Below are 22,111 nucleotides of genomic sequence, written 5' to 3'. Positions count from 1 at the left end.
TGGTTTTGGATAGCCCTGCAAGGCAAACTCCAACCTCTGCATTAACTTTTCTGCTAACTCAGAGAGTATTGGTCTCTCTGAACAAATCCAGTGTATGCCTAGTAATTCAATTTTTTTTCTTTAATATTTTCTCTCTTAGGCTGAACCTCTGCAGTGATAAATGCTTCAGTTGGAAAAAGTATTTCCTTTGTAATTATTTCAGCTTGTTGAAAAGTCTCTTAAATTTTTTCACCTAATGTTGAACGCCCTAAGGAACCACTATTGGAAAAGAAGCACAAATTGTATCTTGGGGATGGGAGAAGGACGCCACTTTGCAGGCGTTTTCAGTCGTTCATGTTTCATGATCTATATGCAAGGTAGATCAAGTTTTCTTCATAAATCTGCCTCAGTTTGTCAGCTTGTTTGACCTCTTTTATCATTGACACAAGTTTATTTTAGGTGTATTATTTACAGAGCCATGGAGTTAGTATTGTTTACGTAAATCCCAGTGACAAGTTTTTAGTAATAGGACTTGTCAAAGGGAAGCCTTCAAAGAACCTGTCTTGCAAGTTAGTCCAATTCTGTAATTCTAATGGATAGGTGAAGCACTGCAAGGCCAGCTGATGTTACGGCATCAGCTAAACAAAAATTGCAGTAGGAGTGTCACCAAACTGAAGTCTTGCGGAGTTGATAGCATACGAATAATTTGCATTTGTGAGGAAATTTTAAACAAAAAAAACCCTATTATATTGGCTAAAAATAAGTTTACCTGGGATCACCAACTCTGTTTTGGTGGGAACGTAAGTTAAACTGGATAAAAGTCACTTTGCTTATAGATATTTTTAATGGAGGTGCTTGCATAATGAGTACCTGATTTTTGGTTAATGTGTGATTATGTGTTGTCAGGTATATTTCAGACATTTAATAGATTTGCTTTGATATCTTATTCCTAACATGTTAAAATGATACCATGCTTTACCTTCCAGAGAGTGAAATGAGTGACCTACTTGGCAACTGCCTTGTTAGCTTCTGGAACTGAGTGTTTGGTTTTGTAACTGAGAGCAGTACTTGAGCTATCTGCTCAGCGTTCTTCTGTCTTCTGCTTGTCTGTACAGACAAAACAAGTGCAAATTCTCTCAAGTTAAATGAATCATCTTTTTGTGATGCCAACATTGTCTCTCTTCCTCTTTTCCCATTAGAGCTGATTTCCCCTGCTTAGTGCTTGGGTACATAATTGCCAGTGGCTAAGCAGGATGCAGGGATCGTACTGCAGCTGGCTGGTGTGCTTTGCAGTCACAAGGTGTCCAGCCTGCTGCAGCCACCTGTCTGTTCACAGCATCTTAAATCACCATTAGTGCCATACTGCTGGTTGTCATGGCTGGATGATGCATCTTGCAGCTAATGTGCTCTTCTGCCACAAACCTCGTTTTGATTCCTCTTGTTCCCCAAACGTCCTCTGTGACCTCGAGGGGTTTGTACAGTTCTCTTGTGCTTCTCCTTGGCTGCTGATGGAGCTTTGGCGATTTCTACTTGAGATCAGCGTGGTGAGATGAAATGTTTGAGCTCTCTGACACGCTATAATATTAATGATTTCTGTTAAGTACTATAGCTGTTAAATGTAAATGTGCTGTATGTTGGGCCCTAGCATAGGTATGGATTAACTGGACACATTAGCTGTATTGATGTGGAGAGCTTTCTGCCATCTGGAACCGGTGCCAGATTTCTCACTAATGCGCTTGGCAGCTGTTCAACTTCTGGCAATTTCTGTTTCTCCCGCTGCTTAATTATTTCAGAGCTAAGAGGTAGTTTATCTGTATTTGAGAATAACATCGAGGTTCGGTGTTTCAAATTTTGGGGTATAACAAGAGTCTTCAAGGCCTTATAACTTTCCTTGGAATGCTTATTTCTCCCCAAGCTTCATTAATTGAGGTGAATTCATTGTAAAATTGCAAGTAGTCCAGTAGCTGTTGAAGGAATGTGAAGGGGCTGATGTGTCTCACTGACTGATTTATGGTTACGTTTTTCTTAATTAGAAGTTTTTCAATCTCAACAGTTTGATCTGTGCTAGAATAAACCTCGGAAAGGATCACGTAGAATGCTGTGAGTTTGTGCTCTAAATACCATGCTTGGTAAAATGGATTAGTGGTCAGCACAATTAATCAAGTGGCTGAGTTGATACAGATACTTGAATTTTGATTCTCACCACCTTATCTTGCTTTCTCTGGTTTCTATTTGTAATTCTGAAATCCTTTGTAGGAACAAAGACTCCATCTTTTGTGGAAAACCTTCCCAGCATTCCTTCTTGGTGCCTTTCAGCTGGTGACTCCTGCAGCTCCTCAGAAATCACTTCCTCTGCCCCCTGCAATGCTGAGGCTCTCTGGCAAGCCAGCTTGTATGAACAAGTGTCACTAAAGTGTGTAATTATCACATTCACATCAGTTGTTCTAGTATCAGTTTCCAAAGCAAAACGCTACTACTTCTAAATCAGTGTTGGATACTATGATATTTTGTCTTTTATTCCTATAATAACCAAAACTGTTTGCAGGTGCTTATTTGTATACAACTTGCCCCCCTAAAAATGAAGCTCAGGACAGTTTCACTGCTGTGTCACGTTAAATCACGGTTATGCTTGTAGGAAGGAACCTCCAAGCTCTTCACTGTTGCCAGTCACATATTTATACCAATTTGCAAGCTACTCCTTTAAAGGCTCTTTGGAATTAAATCCAAAAGGGTTTCTTTTTGTCTAAAACAATAATAATTAACTCTGATAGCTTCCTGAGTTTCATGAGCATTGCTGTGCTAATAAACCTCAAAGTGTGTTATGCATTGCTGATTACTTTCCTGCTTGTTAATTTTGCATTCACTGTGCTCTAGTGCTAGGAAGAATATTTAATCCTCTTTAAATATTATTTTGGTATAGTTTCTTAAAAGGGCTTGACCTCTCACTGCAAAATCTCTAGTTATTTAACAAAGGAAAGCAAAATGAAAAGAAAGAAGTGTAGATATCTACTTTCTGTTACAAAAACTTTGCAGTCAAGGGCTTCTTCATGGTGGGATTTCCATGGCTGTGGACAGGGAGTGGTGGTCACCTCCAGGGAGGTGGATTGGTTTACTCTGCATGTGTGTGTGTGTATTTTTTTTTTTTTTTTCTTTAACAGAATTGAAGACACAGGGTAACATTGGTTAGCTGCAGAGGTTATAGTCACCACTGAGAACACTAAGGAGCGATGTTTGAAATGGATTGCCAAACAAAATTTGCAGACCTTGTTGTGCCAGAGGTCTGCCCAGCACACTGTCCTGTCTGACAGTGCTTGGTACTGGAGGAGTGGAGAGAGGAATAGTAGTGTGTGCGTAGAATAACCCTTCTGTGCTCTTTCCAGAGATATCATGCATCATGTTGTATTTAATCTCACACTGAACCTATATCTCGTGCACTTTTAACAATCATTCTTTGAGGTTATCTGTGCACTTGGCTTCTACGATGCCCTGTCCTTTTATCATTTGTGAGCACGGGGCGAAGATCTGATTTCAGAAAGTGAAAATTTAGGATTTCTTCTTATCTCTTGAACCCTAAGCACAAAGAAGACTTTCTGCATATCCAAAAGTCACACATGATTTTGTCAGCTCCATTCATCTGCCAGCAGTAGCTCAGTGACAGATTGAACTGTGGCTTGAAGAGGAGCAGAACAGCTCAGCCTGGCTCTGGACAACACCCAAGGCAGAGCTCTACTGGGCTGCATGAGGGAGGTGTGCACCCAGGGGGCACCAAGGCTGCTGTCTGCACAGTGTCTGCTGGGAGTGGACAGTGCTGCTATGGGGAGCTGCAGTGCTGGGATGGGTGCTCCTCAGAGAGCTTGGGTACAGAGCAGCTGTGGGAAATGTTTTTGGTAGAAGTGCAGACAGAAGAGCAAGTAAAATGAATTTGATACACTGATGGCTTTCTGGAGGCTTTTCTGGGAAGTGGAAGGGTGGTCAGCAGTATATTTCTTTGCTATTGCTGTGACACTCGTAGAAAGCATAAGTTCAGGTGTTTCAATAAATGCAGTTGTTCAGCTCCCTATAAAAATACACTGAAGTGGTACAGGGTACCTTTGTTACGTTAGGACATATAGAATGTAATGTAAACTTAATCTCTGCTCAGTGACATTGCTGTCTCCAGTCTGTGTCATTCTTAATGCTCTTGACAAAGTCAATGCTGTGTTTCCCATCTTTTTTCCTGTAGGAGAAATTTGATTAAATGCTGCATTTGGATCAGGCTGCTCAGACATGTGCTGGAGTCACTCTCCCTAGAGGTGTTCAAGAGACTGACAGATGTGGCACTGAGGGATGTGGTTTAGTGGATGTGGTGATGGGTTGATGTTTGGGATAGATGATCCCATTGATCTTTCCCAACCTTAAGGTTATGTGTTTCTGTGTTTTTTAAAATTTTTTTATTTTTTTTCAGCATCACGTTGCTGATGAACTGCTGAGGGCTCCTTGCTGATGAGTTGAATTTAATTTATTATTTCCTCTGTTTTTCTTCTTTTCCTGAGTTTTCATGCGACTTTGCATCTCTTTTTTTCCATGGAGTGTGACATAACCAGGCTTCCACTCCAGGAAAGCCTGGGGTGTGTTGCCAGTGCAGTAATTCACCCCTCAGCTCTGGCTTTGGTTGCGACTCGCTGTTACAGCAGATAATGACTTTGTTTGAGTGTGTGCACTTTAATTGCTCAACCGGTTCGTCAGGGTCACTCAGGTGAGCTTGGAGTGTTGGTCATGACTGGGATTCTCGCTTTCTTTGTACTTTGTACTTATCCTGTGCCAGCCTGCCTATTTGCCAGAAAATTCAGGTTTTAAAGAGGTGACTTATCATGGCAGCAGCTTGCTTGAGTTTGTTTTTTTTCCACTGTAAACAACAATCTATAGAAAGGACAGAAAGATATTTCTTTTTTTCAATTAACGTACAGTGAAAGTAGGTGTGCACAGTTCCAGTTTTCCTGATCCATGTCAGATTTCCTTCTATCATTTACCTGTACAAAATATCTTTTTGAAACAAGAAGTTTTACAACGACTGAAATGGATATCCAGGTCTGATATAAATATATACATGTACACACACGCATACATATCTTTTTTTTTTTTTTAAAAAAAAAGAGCTTTTGGTTGTCCAGATATGACAACTGTATAGTTTGTCTCTTACTTAAAATTTGTGCACACTGAATTGTATCTGTCAGCATATGGCCCAGTAACTAGGTCTTATAAGGTCCTTCTGCCATCCTGCAGTGTCTTGAGTAGTGTGAAGAATTTGATGTTATTGGTTAACTTGGTCAAATAGGGACGTTCTTGGTACAGATTTAGGACGAGGGAAGTTTCCATGGTTCACTTTGGGAACCTAATAAATATTTAAAAAAATGTATGCCTTTTGCTCCTTTGGTAGCGGTGAAATAGGAAACACGTGTTTTCGTATTGTGGTTGTTAGTGCAACTGTTAGATCATTAGACTTCTCTAGGACTCTTGGTTGAATGTGATCTGCTTTTGCTGGCTAGTTCTTGTATTGCCCCCACCCCTCTGAGCTGTGCCTTGCTCGGAAGCAGATCTTCCAGTACATTTTTCATCAAGGCTTTCTCTGGGAGAATATCGTTCAGCTGCTCCATAGCGAACGTGAAGACCACGCTCAGTGTTTCTGCCAAGACTTTAGCTTGTTTTAGTATTACCTTATGCATCTGCTGTTTGTTTACTTGAACCTCACAGGTCCTACCAGGCTCCCTACTCACCATTATTACTCATGTGCTTTAAAAAAGGTGATGGTTGTAGTTCTCACACTTTTTTCCTCTTTTCTTTAACATCTGGGTGAGAGTATCTCATTGCATTTTTTTCTGTCTGTTGTAAGCTTGCTATTGTTTCAGCCCCATTTGGATTACTTCTACAAGATTCTTCTAATATTTCCTCTAATATGCTATTCAGTCATCTCCTTCTCCTCCCTGTCATGTTATTGTTCCCTTCCTCCCCATTCCTAAGTCTTTGCTGTATTTTTTTTGTATTTTGTCTGTTTCACATAATGTTGTGAATCTTCTCATTGCCTACAGACATTTTACCCTTGATGATTCCCTCTGTTTGTTTCATCTTGTGTGGTAAAAAAAACAAACAAACAAGCAACGTTCTTACTTTAAATTCCTTCATGTTTGTTCCTCTTCCAGATATTAAGATCATTACTAAATTTGGGGAGTTTCATACTAATATTTTGAATCAAATAATGCACAGTGCCTAAGATCAAGAGAAACAATACTGCTAACAAAGGAAAAGGCAACTTATTTCATAAAGCAGGCACTCCTGACATCCAATATTGTCTTGCCATTTGCGAGATATTAGAAACGTCCCAATATTTTTTTCTTGTCTTTTTGTAACGTTTCTGGGTGCTCTTATGGTCACTGAGTACCAACATGTTTAAATACTACGGCTGGTGGTTTTTTGTGTGATTGCAATCTTGAGTGTAGAGAATGTAGATGTATTTTATGTGCAAGAACTTCTTTACAGTGAGGTGACGGAGCACTGGAGCAGGCTGCCCAGGGAGGTGGTGGTGTCTCCTTCTCTGGAGATGTTCAAGACCTGCCTGGATGCCGACCTGTGCGACCTGGTGTAGGGAACCTGCTTTGGCAGGGGGGTTGGACACGATGATCCCTGGAGGTCCCTTCCAACCCCTACAATTCTGTGATTCTGTGATTTTCTTAATGACAAAGTGGGGATGTGGGACAAAGTTGTCCACTAGGACTTTCTCAGAAAAATATCTTTGGAGCTTAATTATAGTATTGTCTGATGTGTCCGTCTGTTATAGAAGATGTGGAGGTTCCCAAGTTAAACAGGGGAGTTGCTGTAGGTATCTTGGAAGGAGTCTTAAAAGTAATATCAGACAGTTGTAGGTAGAAAAAGGGAGAGCAAAAGAGGTTACCAAAGCTAGAAGTGGAATGGAGGCATGAGTTAAATTATGCCTGAAATTTGAGTGATAAACCAGTGCTCACCAAAAGGGATGGTGGGAGAGGAGGTGGGGGGGGGGGGAGGAGGGAAGAAAATTGACTGCGTGTCCCCCTCCCTCCCTTTTTTTTTGATCAGATGCCTTTACATTTCTCTTCACATCAGAGTGGTCTAGGGCTCTTTGCCATCATCAACTTTAGTTCGTTTGCTGTCTTAACTTTGCTCTTGTTCTAGTGTCCTCAGATAATATTCTATGAAAACACTTGTGGCTTTTGAAGAGCGCTTCATCACTATCTGGTGTAGTTTCTGTAACACTCAGTGCAGAAGAGATCTGAGAGATTTCTGTATGAATTATAAGTGGCGTAGGAGGAAAGCTTCTGCAGTGCAAAAGCTGGATGCAATTCTGTGGCTTCCTATGGAAGTCTTCCTTGTTAATATAGAGTGTGTTTCTAAGCTGTATTGTATTCAGCTTTCTGAAGGAGGGAATCTTTGGTAATTGTCTCAATTCACAATAGAAGCTTAAAGGCAGAAAGCAAACAACCAAATACAGAGGGGAACAAAGTTGTTTTGCTTGTGTCTTAGTTTTTCCTGTATTGATTCTTTCTGATCAGAGTTGCACTGCTAATAAAACAGCTGTACTGCAAAAGCTTGAAATATATAACTTGTTAACTTTTGCACCTGTAGAATTTTATTACTGAAAATGAGTTATCCATGTCTGCAGTCAATCATTGAAATTTCAGAAGCTGTTTTATCAGCCCTCAGATTTGGGATATGATTATTTTTTTTAATTTTTTTTTTTTAAATTGTTAATGCTGTTTTTAGCATAAAATTTGGTTGTTGTAACCATTTTGCTATGAATTTTTTTTCCAGGTTTCACTAAATGGTACGCAGTTTACAGACAGTTCTGTTGGATCAGAGTTCACAGGGGTTTCTCAGGTAAGTACAGCCAGATTTTGTGGGTGTGTATGGTAGCAGAAAGATATTAATGGGAGAGAGAATTACAGTGACATACAGAGGAAAAACCTTGGAAATGATCTGCAGTTCTGTTTGCATTAAGGATTTTGGTAACTGAAGTCAGTTTCTGATCACTTCACAGTTCAAGCTTTAAAAAGCAGTGAAAGCAAAGTTTTATTGTTGTAATAAGCTTGAAATTGGACATGGGTGTGAAAAAAGCTATGCAGTTTTATGGTAATAAAGCTATTCTTGGAAATAAATCTAAATACGTAGCAGAGGCAGTTATTTCTGTTCCAGCTTGTCCTACTTCCAACTTTCCTTTATGAATGTTACATCTGAGCATGTTTCAGAGAGAAAAAGTGAGACTGGATGTTTTCTTGCAGAGATCCATCTCTCTTTAAGCTTGACTGGTGAAAAAGTCTCTTGCTTTGCTTAAAATGTACCCTTATCTCTGACGATGCTAAGGAGAAATACAAAATATATGCATGACTGAAATCCAAGCTAATGAGAAAGTTGATCACTGCTGTTGAAATGTTCACGACTGTTCAATGCGTTCGTAATCTGTTAAATACAAAAGAGCAATTCGTAGCTTGCTTTCCACATGACAAAGCTATTACAGAACTCGGTGATCTAGATGATGGTATAGATTTTTATGGTGGTGTCATTTCCAGGGAGGTGGTTGAGTCACCATCCCTGAATGTGTTTAAAAACTGTTTGGATGTGGTGCTCAGGGACATAATTTAGGGGAGGGTTGTTGGAGTTAGGGTAGTATGGGAGGTTGTGGTTGGACTTTATGATGTTTAAGGTCTTTTCCAACCTGAGCGATTCTCTGATTCTCTGGTTCTAGCTATCAGTTTTATTAGGATTAAACTACTTAGTGAGGGCACTTGGACATGTGAATGATGAACCATCCCGAGTTCATTCTTAGCAGTTGACTAGGTCTTGCTTTGGGAACCAGCTCTCTGTTTGGAACTTAAAATCTTTCTTTGAAGTTCTTGGTTGTGAATATCAGCCCAGTTGGGGGAGGCTATTAAGATTTTACATAGTGTGTTAACAGCCATTAAGATGGTCGTTCTTGCTCTATTTGCCATTGTGTGTTTTTGTTTGCTTAATGGTACTGATAAAACTTGTGTAACTGAAGTTGCAGCTTCTGGAAGTCCTCTGGGGTCTGTTTACCTTGAACCTTACCTTAGAAAAAGTGTCAGGTTGCCTTCACTTCTGGATATTTACATCGTTGTCTTCTGCTTTTCCTCCTTGTTGGAAGATGTTCTGCTGCTGATGTTTGTAAGATTTTGCCTTCAGAAACTGTAAACTGTTTTCCAGTATCTAAAAGGGGCCTGCAAGAAAGCTGGAAAGAGCTCTTTTTGTCAGGGAGAACAGTGATAGGACAAGGGGTAGCAACTTCAAGAGGATATGTTTAGATTAAATATTTAGAAGAAATTCTTCAGTATGAGAGTGTTAAGGCACTGGAACAGGCTGCCCAGACAAGTTGTGGATGGTGCCGTCCTTGGAGGCATGCAAGACCGGGTTCTGTGTGGTTTTGAGCAACCTTATCTAGTGGAAAATGTCTCTGCCCATGGCAAGAGGCTGGAACTAGATGGTCTTTAAGATCTCTTCTAACTCACATGTTTCCATGATTTGGAGGTTTGAATGGAGGGTGTTAGTAATTAAGGCAGAGCTAGTAGCTGTCACATGGGAGAAATCTGAGTTGTGCCTTTATAAGATCATAGAATCACAAAGGGTGGAAAAACCTCCAAGATCAGTTAGTCCATATTTTGTTCCATCAGTTATAACTTTGAACTCCTGTGAAGTTGTTTGGCTTGCTCTGCCTGACATGTTTTAGGACATCAGTCTTGATGAGTAATCATAATTTCAGGTCTGAAATGCAATTTCGTGCACAGTAGAATCTTGGAAGGGAAAGTAAATTTTTGGTTGCCTCTGTCCTCATAGGTTTATTTTATTCATTAGTTGATAGTAGAGTTTAAGGCTTCTTTGACTGGCTTTGTTAAAGTGAAGCTAAGCTTTGCTTTAGCAACAAGCTTAGCTAAAAGTGTTTTTGTTTCAACACATTTCAAAAGAGAGATGACACTGACCTTCAGAGCTGCTTCTTTCCCTTTCAGTTCTGAGAGTGACAACAATAAAAGAAATTATCCTTTTTTTAATTTTTACTTAAAAGCTTTTTTTGCTCTTAGGCTGAATTATTTTAGAAAGGAAAGCTGTATCCCTGGAAGAATTGCTTCTTATATTGAATTTATTTATGATCACAATTGTTTGCCAGACTGATATTAAGACTGCAGTATTTGATCCTAAGACAATCCAAATATTCACCATGGAATGATGGCGAGTTTTACTTTGAGAATCTCAGGATGTTTTTTTGAGTATATGTTCTGTGAATAACCAGTTCTCCCTCCTGCCATTTACTTGTAGACACCATTTACCTTTGGCTTGGGCCAAAGGGCACCATATACAACTGGCGAGCATTGTCTTCTTTGTAGAAGTGAACGAAAGGATAGTTCGCTTTCAGAGAGCGGAATAAAAAATTCTAGCAAAACAGCACTTTCCACATCTCCAAAAGCAAACAATATGCTGCATCTTCCACTGTGGGTGTGTCCAGACTGTAGGCGAACAGTCGAAAAGGAGGAGAGGCATGCTACAATAGAGCAATCTCTTGTGGTAAGTTGAAGTACTTCAATAGAATAAGATGATGTGCTGTGAGATGCTGAGCGCTACTTTGTGCTTTGGAACCACTTCAGCTGCAAGTGCAGAAATGGCACTTCAGTTGGTCTTGAGGTTTTTTCTGTGAGCTAAATGAAGCAGGTAAGTTCCACGTGTTTGAAAAATGGGGAGTTTCAAGTCTGAGATTCGGATAGCTGAATAGAGAAGTTTCTTGTGCTGTTGTTTGTTATTGTTTCTTTTTCCTTAAGAAAGGACAACTTTTTATAGTGTGCATGTAACAATAATTTGTTTGCAGCACTGCAGACACTGCTTTAATATCCAGTGTAAATATTTCAAGCTGCCTTTCTTATTTAGTGGTGTTTTTTTTAATTAACTGTTAAAATATGTTCTCAAAGGAGAATTCAACCTCATAAAAAGTTGTCTTTTCATGACTAAGATACAAAAAGTTTGATGTCATGTCCAGTGAATTCCATTTGACTTGAACTGCAGTACTATACCGAAAAACCAAATCTTCACATATGATTTGGGTAGCCTTACATTTCTGATAATAGCCTGTGGGCATATACAGACTTTATTTCAATAAGCATATCAGTGTGAAATAAGATTGTTTTTGTATAGTGTATGCAGTTAAACTCATATTAACATATGAGTTCCTATGGAGTATAATACGGAAGATTTAAGAGTATGTCCTTGTGCCTACAGCTGAAGATTGCTAATTTTCTTGCTGTTAACAAGGCTTATGGAAATTAATCCAAAAAGATTATATCAAAGGGGGTTATGTTGGTAGCTGGATGGTAATATATTCTGGAGATGCCAAAGAACAGCTGGACTGAAGCACATTATTGTTCAACTGAGTAAAAAGTTCTGACGCATTTCACTGTAACTGAGCTCAAATGGAAATCAGCCTGCATGTGCAAGCAAGGCAGAACTTGCTTTGTAAAAGTCTTGTTCAGTTAAATATACTCTAGATAAGATCAAAGTGGTTGGTATCTGGCAAGAGGAATTTTTAAAAGCGAAGTGTCCTTCAATTCCAGCAACTTTAAAAAGCACCTAACTGGATGAAATGGCCAGTCACTTTTGGAAAAAACAGCCAGGGCGGAGTGGGCGGGAAGCTCTGAAATCTGTTCAGTCACTGTGAGCCAGAGTGTGAGTGGCTTGCTGCAGATGTTCTTGTGCTCAGGCTGCTGTTGCTGTCGTTGCCATGATGTTCTGATGCTTGATTTGCTTCAGCACCAGCCACAGTAGCTGCACATACCGTTGCTGATGGATGTATACAAGTTTGTTTTAATGTCTGTCTTATCCTGCTCCAGGATTTGGGGTGAAGCACAGAAATCCATTCAGTTCTCATAATCTGAGAGAGGTTTCTGCCTGGCATCACAGAAGGTGGTGGCAACCTGGGGAGGGTGTAGGAAGGGCAGTGTGCTTCAGTGGGTGGAGTGCAGTGGAGGAGCAGAAACTGGAGACCGAAATACCAGCAGCCTCTGGAGAGAGTGGTGTCATTTGTTAGCAGTGAGCAGCACTGCACACAGGAGATGGAAAGCTGCTGTGACTGGGAACTGATGCTAACATCCATTGTGGTCAAGTAATATGCCTTGCTGCTATATACAAGGAGATTTTATGCTTTCTGTGGAATGGGTTGTTAAACTAAAAGAATCAAACACACTGTCAAATAAGAGACTGAAGAGATATTACTAGTTTATGTGGTTAATTGTGGATGATGCAATCCTTCTTTTAGCTTAGTTCATTGTTTATGCTGGAGTGCATAAAAGTGATAATTATAACCAACGTGCTTCAGTTATTAGAAATGAAACTATTTACATTGCTGGCTTTCTCAGTCCATCTTGGGCATTTATTAGGCTTTTCAAAGATAAATCCTTTGTGGCCAGTTGAGTCTTCTCCCAAAAAATATTCAGCACTAAGAAATGCCATGTTATTTGCCTACATATGAACATTTCACACTTGAATCTTGCAAACCAAAGTTGCTACCAGTTTGTTTTTTTTTTTTTTTTTTTCTTTCAGAGCCAAGATTTCCTTTTGCACATGCCTCTTGGAAACAGTGGATCACAGCAGGAATCTGTAGGAGGAGGAAGGATAACTGTTGGTGCTCAGACAGTGCCTGCTGCTGATCTTAACAATTCCTCTCCTTCAGACATAGCATGCAACTGTGAGGCCTGTAATGAGCGCAGGTAAGAACTGATTCAGACTTAGAATAATGCCTGTACTCAGACTATCAGCAGTCTTGTGGCTTAAATGGGGCTATCTGACAATAGCAGTAACTTAGGGATGGTGGCTTTTATTCAATTTTTGATTTTATTTTCTGCATGTACTCTTTGGGCTGTTTTAGACATGATTTTCCTGGGAAGAGTCTTCAGAATAGTGGGAATAAATACACCTGTGTGATGTACAAATTAAGAGGAGTTTGTTTTTTTTTTTGTCATTGTTTGCAGAGAAATTTCAGCAGAGACTGAACGTGAATCTCAGCAGCTTCAAAATTACTGGTCAGAAGTAAGATACATGGTTCGATGTATCTATCGCCAAGCTGGGACCCCTTTGGCAGACGACCAAGACCAATCTTTGGTACCAGATAAAGAAGGAATGAAAGAGCTGGTGGACAGGTATAGCACTTCAAAAAAACTACTTATTAAATACTAAAAGGTGTCTTTTAATGAGTACTAAATTAGTGTATTTCTTTTTTACCAGCTCTAAGTCTGATGGCTTAGAATGATTGCCTCTCAACTAGAATGAGAAGTTATAGAGGTCAGCTGTATTCCATGCAGGATTTTAAAGTGCTGGATTGAGTGTGTGAAATACGTGAAAAATGTTTATATGCATCTGCAATAGGAATATTAGTGCATAATTATGAAAAGATCCCAAAAACATTAATCCTCAAAAGATATTGAGATGATTACTACTACTAATAAGTCTGTCTGGCTTGGATTTCCCCACAGGAAACACCTTTCCTTGCTGAACTAACTTGATTTTATAATAGTGATTGCATTCTGTAGTAGTTGTAGCAGCTAGAAGTCAGAGAAGGAAAAATTTGGACTTTGATCATTAGGAGAGGCAGATTATGAGAAGTTTGTTTTCATATCAGAAATTGAAAGTGCGTCTTTTTCTAGGTGTTAGTCAAGGATATGCTTTTGAATTCTTTGTTTGTTTGTTTGTTTGTTTTCCTTGGGAGACAGCCACACTGTTTTCTTAAGTGCTCCAGCATGTTCGTTTCATTTTCTGTCCAGTTTATTGTGTGGAAAAAAGAGTAGATTCTCTTATTGACTCTGTACTTACTTAATTTACAAAGGTCTGGCTGGACTAAGCACCCATAGTTCTTAAGCAGAATTTCTACTTGAGGCAATGCTGGTAAGGTAGAGAAATATTTTGAAAGATTCTAATCTAGTACAGTTCTTTGTGACTGTATTTCCGAATGAGTCTTAATAAATACTTGAATGATCTTTTTGTACTCTTGCTATAAAAACTGAATGGTCAGTTTTGAACGTGAGTTGTGTAACTGTAGAATAATACAATATGCCTTCCTGTTAGTCACACTTGGTTTATTTAAACTAAGTGATCAAAACATGCAACATAGCTTTTGAAATCAAAGATTCTTAAATTGTAATGTAGTGTCTAATTAAAACTGAATCACAGCTATAGTTTTCCTTAATGGAAAAGCTTTGAAGACTGTAGTGCGTATTTTGTAGCTTTCTTATGTACATGGGTGCCTTTCTCTAGAACTGCTTGTTACTGTTGAGAAACATGATTAAAATATAAAAGGCAAGAAGAAGATCCCAAAAAAGAAGACTTTCAATATTGCTATGTTTTTTTCACTCTAGAATTTCTTGTAGTCTTCAAATAATGAAATAAAGTTAGGATGCTTGGATAGTGCAGACACTGGTGAGTCCAGTCTGTGATGCTGAGGTCACACAAAAATTTAACAGAACTTGTCAGTATAGGTACTGAAAATGACTTTTGTTTTTAAAAAGTAATAATGGGAAAAAAATATATAGTAGCATGCCAGATATGCTGTGGCCAGTTTAAAAGGCAAATTCCTTATTAATAGCTTAATGCTCAGCTGTGTTAAATGCAATTGAAGAAAAAAATTACCTGCTTTGTTAAAAGTAAGCAGTGGTGCTAAGTACTGTCCCTACTGTACATCGTAGCAGTTCATGACAGCATGTCATAGTCTGTTTTATAAGTGATGAGGGAAGAGCAGGGACTAGACAGCAGTGAACTTATTCATTTAATCTCTTTGTTCTTCCTCACTTCCCTGCACTCCAAAAACCTGAGACAAATGCTTAAACCCCAAGCCATGGGACTTTAAATAGTACAATTTCACTTTTAAAGTGCTTCAAAGCAGCCATCGTGTCCAGTGGCTCATTCTGAGTATTGCTTTGGTAGAAAGCTCTGAAGATGGCTGACTCGGATCTTGTTCCTGCTTTTAACTTAAGTGCCCACTGAGATTATGAATTATGAAGTCCTTTTAGAGGCTGGTGACTAAACCTTTGCTAAGTATGAGAACTCTCTTAATGTATAACTCTTCTTCTGTATGCCAGTTTAGGCTCATGTTATCTCCTTCCATCGAGTAGTTGTGCCCAGACACACCATCAGCAGGAGGCAGTTCTTGTTGGATAGTGTTCACATGGTGCTTCAGCTGGAGTACAAAATTCTTCAGTGTTGGGATTTTTGATGTAGCCCCCAAAGCACCTGTCCAGGAGCCAGAGAACCATTTTCCTCTATGTGAGGTGGTTCAAACCCATGTCTCATTTCCAGGACGGTATCAGACAGCTCTGTGCTGTCCTTTGCAGGAGGTCCTGACCCTCTCAAAAGCTGTGTCTTTCAATATCTGCAATGCTTCTTACTGCATGGCTGAAAGAATGCATAGAGGGCAGTGTATATCTAGAGCCTTTATGTTAGTCTTCTTCCTTAGAACAAACAGCTTCCAAGTTCTGGTCTCTACCCTGGATTCAAAACAAAACTGAAATACAGTCACCTATCACTTCTAATGATTGCAGCTTATGTGCTAAATAGTACCATAAGTCATGTTCTCTGAAGGACATCATGTATGACCCTGTGAATCCTGTATTATTTCTTTGTGTAGTAACGTACTTTTAATAAAAGTGTAAAAAATGTTTTTGTACAGAAGATCTACAACTTAGGGTAAGAAACTTGATGAAAGTGAGTTTAATGAATGAGTGTGTTAAAAATGTGGTAGTTGTATGAGTTGTCTCTTTCAGTTGAATTTAGCAATAGAAGGGTCACACAAAGCATTCACTATTGAGTCCAGTCTGGCTGGTATGTGTTTAGGCAAATGCTGACTGCCTAATGTGTCAAGCTTCTCCAATAGCTTGAGGTAAAGGAATGTCCTACATACATTAATTGAGCCCAGATCTGGCTGTTCTAAGTGGGACGTTTATTAAGGCTGTATGGAAGAATATGAAGAAGTTCTAAAGAAGTACGTCTGTAAAGCTGCATGCCAAATAAGTAAGGGTTTTTAGCTCACAACTAGTAGTGAAGCAGTGAGGTCCTAGATTAATTTGTTCCTCAGGTGCAAATGTCCTTTGCTACGTAGGAATTGAGTTCCATAGTGTAGAGTTAGGGAACTGCTCTGTGTTCTCCCAAACCCAAGGTAGTTCTGTAAACCCTAATCATTGTTTCTTTTTTGTAATAATAATGATGATAACCGCTAAATGTTTTTAGGAGACTGAAAATTGTTGATTAGGTATCTTTTTTTAATCACAAATATTCTAAAACTACAGGCTTTGTGAAAGAGATCCATATCAGCTTTACCAACGGTTGGAACAGCAAGCTAGAGAATATGTGCTTGAAATGAAGGTCCGTCTGCTCAGACACTTATCACTGGGATCTAAAGTTGCATCAACATTAGCAATACAAGGGCCACCACAGGCACATCAGTTCATCTCACTCCTACTTGAAGAATACAGTGCTCTCTGTCAGGCAGCATGCACAATCAGCGCCTTCCTAGTTACTCTGGTAAGACTGAGAAAACAACCTGATAGGAGTGATGCTAGCTGAGCTGTTTCTGGGTTAAGAAGTCATCTGTGATTTGTGAAATGTAAGGTCTGTGTGCACATGGTTGGAAGTGAAGGACAGTCTGAAAATGCAAATTCCATTTTTCACAAATGGAGGTCAGACATCTCCTAAAATGAATGCATTGAAAATTGTGTGAAGGAAAAGGTGGCATGTTGTACGTGTTCTGAAATCTGCAGAATTTTAGATAACTCCACTGAAGAGTGATTATAGCATTTCTCCATTGATTTTCACTCTTCTCTTGAGAACCCCATTTAAAGGATGCAGACTTCTATGTGTAACACTAAATCAAATTGTTTTAATGTTTTTGTGTTATTTTCCATAAAAGCAAGAATTGCTACTTGGAAAGATGACCTTTTCTAAGGAATTAATATTCTAATTGTTTTTGTCAGGTGACTGTGCTGAATTGTATTGGCAGGTAGAAAATGAGCAGTAGCCTCTTCTTGTTAAACTGTCCATCATGTGCAATTAATACAGTAAACAAATGTTACTGTTGATTAATAACCTTGGTCCTTAAACCTTTTCCTATACATCCATTTCCAATAGCTGTGTCCAGTACTTCCTTTTTCTTGTAAGTGGTGAAATTTTGTGTTGCCAATTAGGTAAAAGTGATTGCCCGGGGATGTAAGAGAGGAAAAGAGCAGTAAGTAAGAGATCACAGATAAGAACTATGAGATGGAGGGGAACCTGTGTGTCACTTCTGAGGAGGGACTGTTGTGAAATGAAATTGACCGAAGCAAGATGTCTCTGTAGAAACGCAGGCATATTTGGTGCTTTTTGCTGTTGTCAGTGGTCTGTATTTATTATTCACTGCATTCTCTTTCCCAACTTTATCATTTGGATGGAGATGTGTGGTCACTGCCATTTCCCATTAATTGGCACCTTTTAAGTAATTAAATCTAGGTGCTGTAGAAAAAGTAGCTCTTCAAGCTGAGTGTCAGGGGAACTTATGAATTTTCAGCTGCAAAGCAAATGGATTACAGTACAAAGGTTTGCTTTATCACATTAGATTCACCAGTAATGAATTCAGTAGTGCCAGAATTATATAGCCGATCAGAAAATAGTCTTCTCATATTCCTCCTCTGGTGCATATTATCAGTCAGTACTCAAGAAAACTTTGCAGCTATAGGAAAGTAGGATAAAGATTTTGAGACAGAAGATGCCTATCTTCTCCAATGTTTCCCTTTTTTTGACAAAATTCAAAAAGTAAAGCAAAAGGCCTCTTGTCTTACAAATATTTTTTAAAAAAGCATTTTATAGTAGTTGTGAATATTTTGAAGTTAGAGTATTCAAACTGATATGGTGCATTGTCTCTTGTGCAACTGGGAGGCAAAAAAGCAACATGTCTAAACAATAACAACTAAAAGAAGGACCTCAAACTTCTCGATTCTTTTTTTAAATCTTGATATTCTAGTATTAAGATCCTATATAAATACATATTAATTTTTTAAACCACCATGCTAAACAAAACTTTGAAATTCTGAAGTATTCTTTTATTTCTGGCTCCTCAAAGCTATAGTGCATAGGCCTTGCTTGCTGATCTGATAGAACAGTTGCATTTAACTTTGCTGTATGAGAGAGTCCTAATATAGAAAAAACTGTGTACTGCTATCTGTGTATGGAAGAAATTAACTTGAAAGAAAAATTGTTCCTGTCTTTGATGAATCGTAATAATAGATTTACTTTTTAGGTCTTGAAATTCAAGGCATTTGTATGTTAAGTAACCTTAATTAGAGAAACGTTATAAAAAGTGAGCAGTTGGTCCCTTGGCTATTTAGAAAACATGCATTTTTGAAGCAATTGCACTTTGAAAGAACTCTGCTTCACTTCTGTCAATTTTAAATAAAAATTACAGCTTGTCACCATATGTCTGTTACTAGATAGGTGAAAAGAACTGAGAAGCAATAACTAATTCATGAAATAAATCTTACAGTGCATAAAAGAGTGTAAGCTTTCAACAGCACAGTCTGTTTTTGTTGTTTTTTCCCTATCCATGACAATTTAGAAAAGGTATGAAGCTACATCTGTTTAAAATATTAATCATTAAAGAACTGTTCTGTATTTTGAATATTAAAATGAAGTAATATCTCAACTGCATAATGCAGCCTGTTGGTTGAGGGATTTAATGGAATATATATATATATATATATATATATATTCTGACATGAGAAAAGCATTCTTTTGCATTGTGTTTTATAATCTGAGCTTATTTGTGGTTGTTATTCATTATAGGAAAATGAACATTTGAAGAAATTTCAGGTGACATGGGAATTGCACAACAAGCATCTGTTTGAAAATCTGGTATTTTCTGAGCCACTCCTGCAGAATAGCTTGCCAACACTGGTGTCACAGCTAAGGTAAAGATTTAAACTTTCTTTTTGTAATTTAAAGAGGAAAGCAAGATCTGTGTTTGCAACCACCACTTAAAAAAATCTAAAACAAAAACAAAAAAACAGCGACAACAAAACAAACAAGTCTGCTACTCGTCCAGCTTGATAGGTAAAAAGTCTTGTTGATCTGTTTTCAATTGAGCAACCTGCTGTCATGACTTGCTTGTCAGAATTACTGCTGTACTCTCCTTTACTTGTAGGTTACCTAATACGATGACAGTGTCCTAGTAAAATGCTAATGATTTGTAATATCCTCACTTGTCAAAAGGCACTGGTACTGTTTCCTTTTTTCTACAAATGAATGGATGGCTAAAAGAAAACACACACAAACAAAACAAAAAACCCACCCTTGCTATGTTCTTGTAGATTGCGTGGCATATTGCATTTCCCAGGACTTTAGAATGTGTGCTTTGTTATCCGGATGGTTCTATTTGTTTTGTGTACCTGAAAGTGCTTGTTTTGTGTAGCTGAAAGTGCTTGTTTTGTGAGAGAAAAGTATTACTGATGTAAAGAAATATTGTTATTCATCTTGAGTTCTGTTTAATCTCTATAACGTACAGCCACGTAATGCTCATGTTGACTTCTCAGACTTGTTTCTGATGAAGGTGTTACTACTCTCTGTATATTTGTCCCAAGTGTGTTGTTTTGGGTATTTTTTTCCAAGCTACGAGAACAATTTGATTTAGCATCTCAATTGCTAGAAATATTCCTTGTGGTAAGTGAAGAAACTTCTAAGTTACTCTTTTGCTAGCAGTTGTTAGAAAGGAAAGCAGGGAAACTTAATTGTCACTGGACTCAGTACTGGGTTGCTACCAAGGCCCCATTTTTCTCTTTCGGGCAGGTAATTCTGTCACTCTGTTAAACGTGTTGTTCAATTGCATGCTTTCCCTTTGATCTCTTTGATCTGTGCTAGACTTCCCAGTAGTATTTTCAGTGATGCTGTCTTCAGCCACCTTGAATGTTTTTTGCCAAGGCTTCTCTGCACTTCTTGATCCATCAGTTTCTGGTTTATTGAGGCTTTTGATACTTTACCTACAGAGATAAGAATGGTCTTATGTGAAACTTAGAGTCATTTCTTAACAAAGGTGTTGGAATGCTTGTGTTTACCTTGTTCTCAAATGCTACTGGAATTCAAACCTAAGCAAGAGAAGTTGTTTCCTTACAGATCTTCACTGTAGTGACAGCTATCATCAAGTTTTAAAGACAGAATCCTCTTCCTTCAGGAATTCCTTTCTGGATATGTCTGTGTTTCCTGGGTAGTCTTAAGAGTGTTTCAGTTAAGAAGCAATGGTTTTGCCAACACTGATTCTCTCGAGCCTTGTTGAAAGGAGAGATTCAGCACAGACTTCTCCTATTCCATGATTTCTATCCTGTTTCTTCTGTAAGCACAGACTATTGCTGTTACTTTTCATATATTGCATGTTTTTTACTTGTGAGCTTTTTAGACCTTAGTCTTTCCTGAAAAATTGGAGTAATTTGCCTTCTATTGGGAATTTGGTATCTTGTACAATAGAGGATGTCATAGCAGAGGCCTCGCTTGGGCAAGCATCAGAATCAGTCTAGCTTCCCAATCATTTCTTATTGAGTAGCAGATGAGTATTGGCTTTTTTCACTGTTTGCTGCTGCTTTCATACCTTTAAGAACCTTTCTTTGAAGGAATAATGCCCAGTTTACAAACTGGGTTGCATTTGTAGAGTGGTGATTTGTAATATGTACACTAGAAATTCCCAAGGAAATGAGAGGTTCAGCCATTTCAAAGAGGGAAGATCTGAGTAGTTTGTGTCTAACAGATGCCATAGATTTTGTAGCTAAAATCCTTTTTATACATGCATATATTGTTTTTTGTTTTTTTTTTTTATTTTTTGAGAGTCTGAGGTTCCTTAATCGCCTAACTGGTCTTATTTCTAGATGTTGCATCTATTAGCATTCCAACAAACAGGCTCTTGCTATTTTGCTAGTTCACAAAAGAAGGGAAAACATCTTGGTTGGGATAGATCTTTTAACCTATCACAGAAATATTCCTAAGCTCAGACGTCAATAGTTCTGGAAACTCTATTTGATGTGATACAATTACAATAAATACTTGCATTTTAATTGTTCCTGTAGCTGTCATGAAGAGATTGCTCTGTCTGAAATGTTCAGAAATTTGAGACTCATTTGAATAAATCTCTTATTGAATTATTGCCTTAAGCACATACTTCAATTTGACTGCAAAGCACTGGAAAACTCTTTAGAAGAGTTTGCAGGAGTGTTATGTAGTCTGCTTTTTCTACAAAAAGGCATTTTGGACTTCATGTATTTTCTCAACAGAAACCTATTCCTCTTATAAATTCTAGGAGTAATCACCTGTTTTCTTTCAAACTTACTGAAGTACAGGTGGTCTTATTCCTTGTTTAGGATACAAAATGGGCTTTTTTTTTTTTTTTGCCACAGTCCAGATTCCTGATTAGACCCTTTCATTTCTTCCCACCCCATGCAAAATAACAAATGGCAATAAAGTTGTCTGGTAGGGGTATTCTTCTGGTTGTAATCCTAATTGACATGTAACCCTTTTCAATTTTGCCTTGATGCAGTTAGAAAGTCTTTCTTTTAAGCAATAGATGATAAAGTGCTGCCAGAGTTCCATGACAGAAGACATTGGCTTCCTTGTTTTATTCTTCTCAAGATGTGAAATAGTGTTGTTTTGGCATCTTGGCTTTATTTAGATTTTGAGCATTCACCCCTTTCTTTCATCTCTTAGGTAAATTACTACATCATTTGTATGTCTCTGGCTTTTTCAAAAGACTTGGAATTATCACAGCACACCAACTAAAGTATTTATCAAATATGTTTGACATCTGCAAGATGTTCTCTTAAGGGCACTTAAATATAGGCAGTCTTGGGGGGGAGATGGGTTAACTAGATGATACAAGGTTAGCTGTTCCAGGGCTGGTCATCTACTCAGTGTGGACTAGCAGGATCTTAGCAAACTGCAGCATGTTCTACTGACTTTGGTTTCTTTAGGAGTTGTGTTGAGTTGTGCAGTCTGCAGACAGCAATAAGAACTGCCCATATGCTTAGAAGCAATTAATCAATCAGGAGGACTTTTAGATCAGACACTATAATTTGTAAGGGTTTATTTT

The 22,111-nt window shown here is 38.4% G+C and overlaps 1 protein-coding gene across 1 annotated transcript in view; it reads left to right on the top strand.

Annotated features, from left to right (window-relative positions):
- Positions 1-22,111, top strand: part of FAM193A (family with sequence similarity 193 member A) — a gene marked incomplete at both ends in the record, with an annotated part of 70,930 nt that overhangs the window by 18,773 nt on the left and 30,046 nt on the right. Inside the window, 6 exons of the mRNA XM_079534850.1 lie at positions 7,798-7,863; positions 10,309-10,554; positions 12,577-12,743; positions 13,005-13,172; positions 16,308-16,542; positions 18,832-18,956. Coding sequence (XP_079390976.1) covers positions 7,798-7,863; positions 10,309-10,554; positions 12,577-12,743; positions 13,005-13,172; positions 16,308-16,542; positions 18,832-18,956 — 1,007 coding nt within the window. The remainder of the gene's footprint in view (positions 1-7,797; positions 7,864-10,308; positions 10,555-12,576; positions 12,744-13,004; positions 13,173-16,307; positions 16,543-18,831; positions 18,957-22,111) is intronic.

This window comes from Tetrao urogallus, assembly GCF_951394365.1.
Source record: "Tetrao urogallus genome assembly, chromosome: 4".
NCBI classification, from domain to species: domain Eukaryota; kingdom Metazoa; phylum Chordata; class Aves; order Galliformes; family Phasianidae; genus Tetrao; species Tetrao urogallus.
Note: the sequence above shows the minus strand (reverse complement) of the source record. Positions and strands in the feature narration are given on the sequence as shown.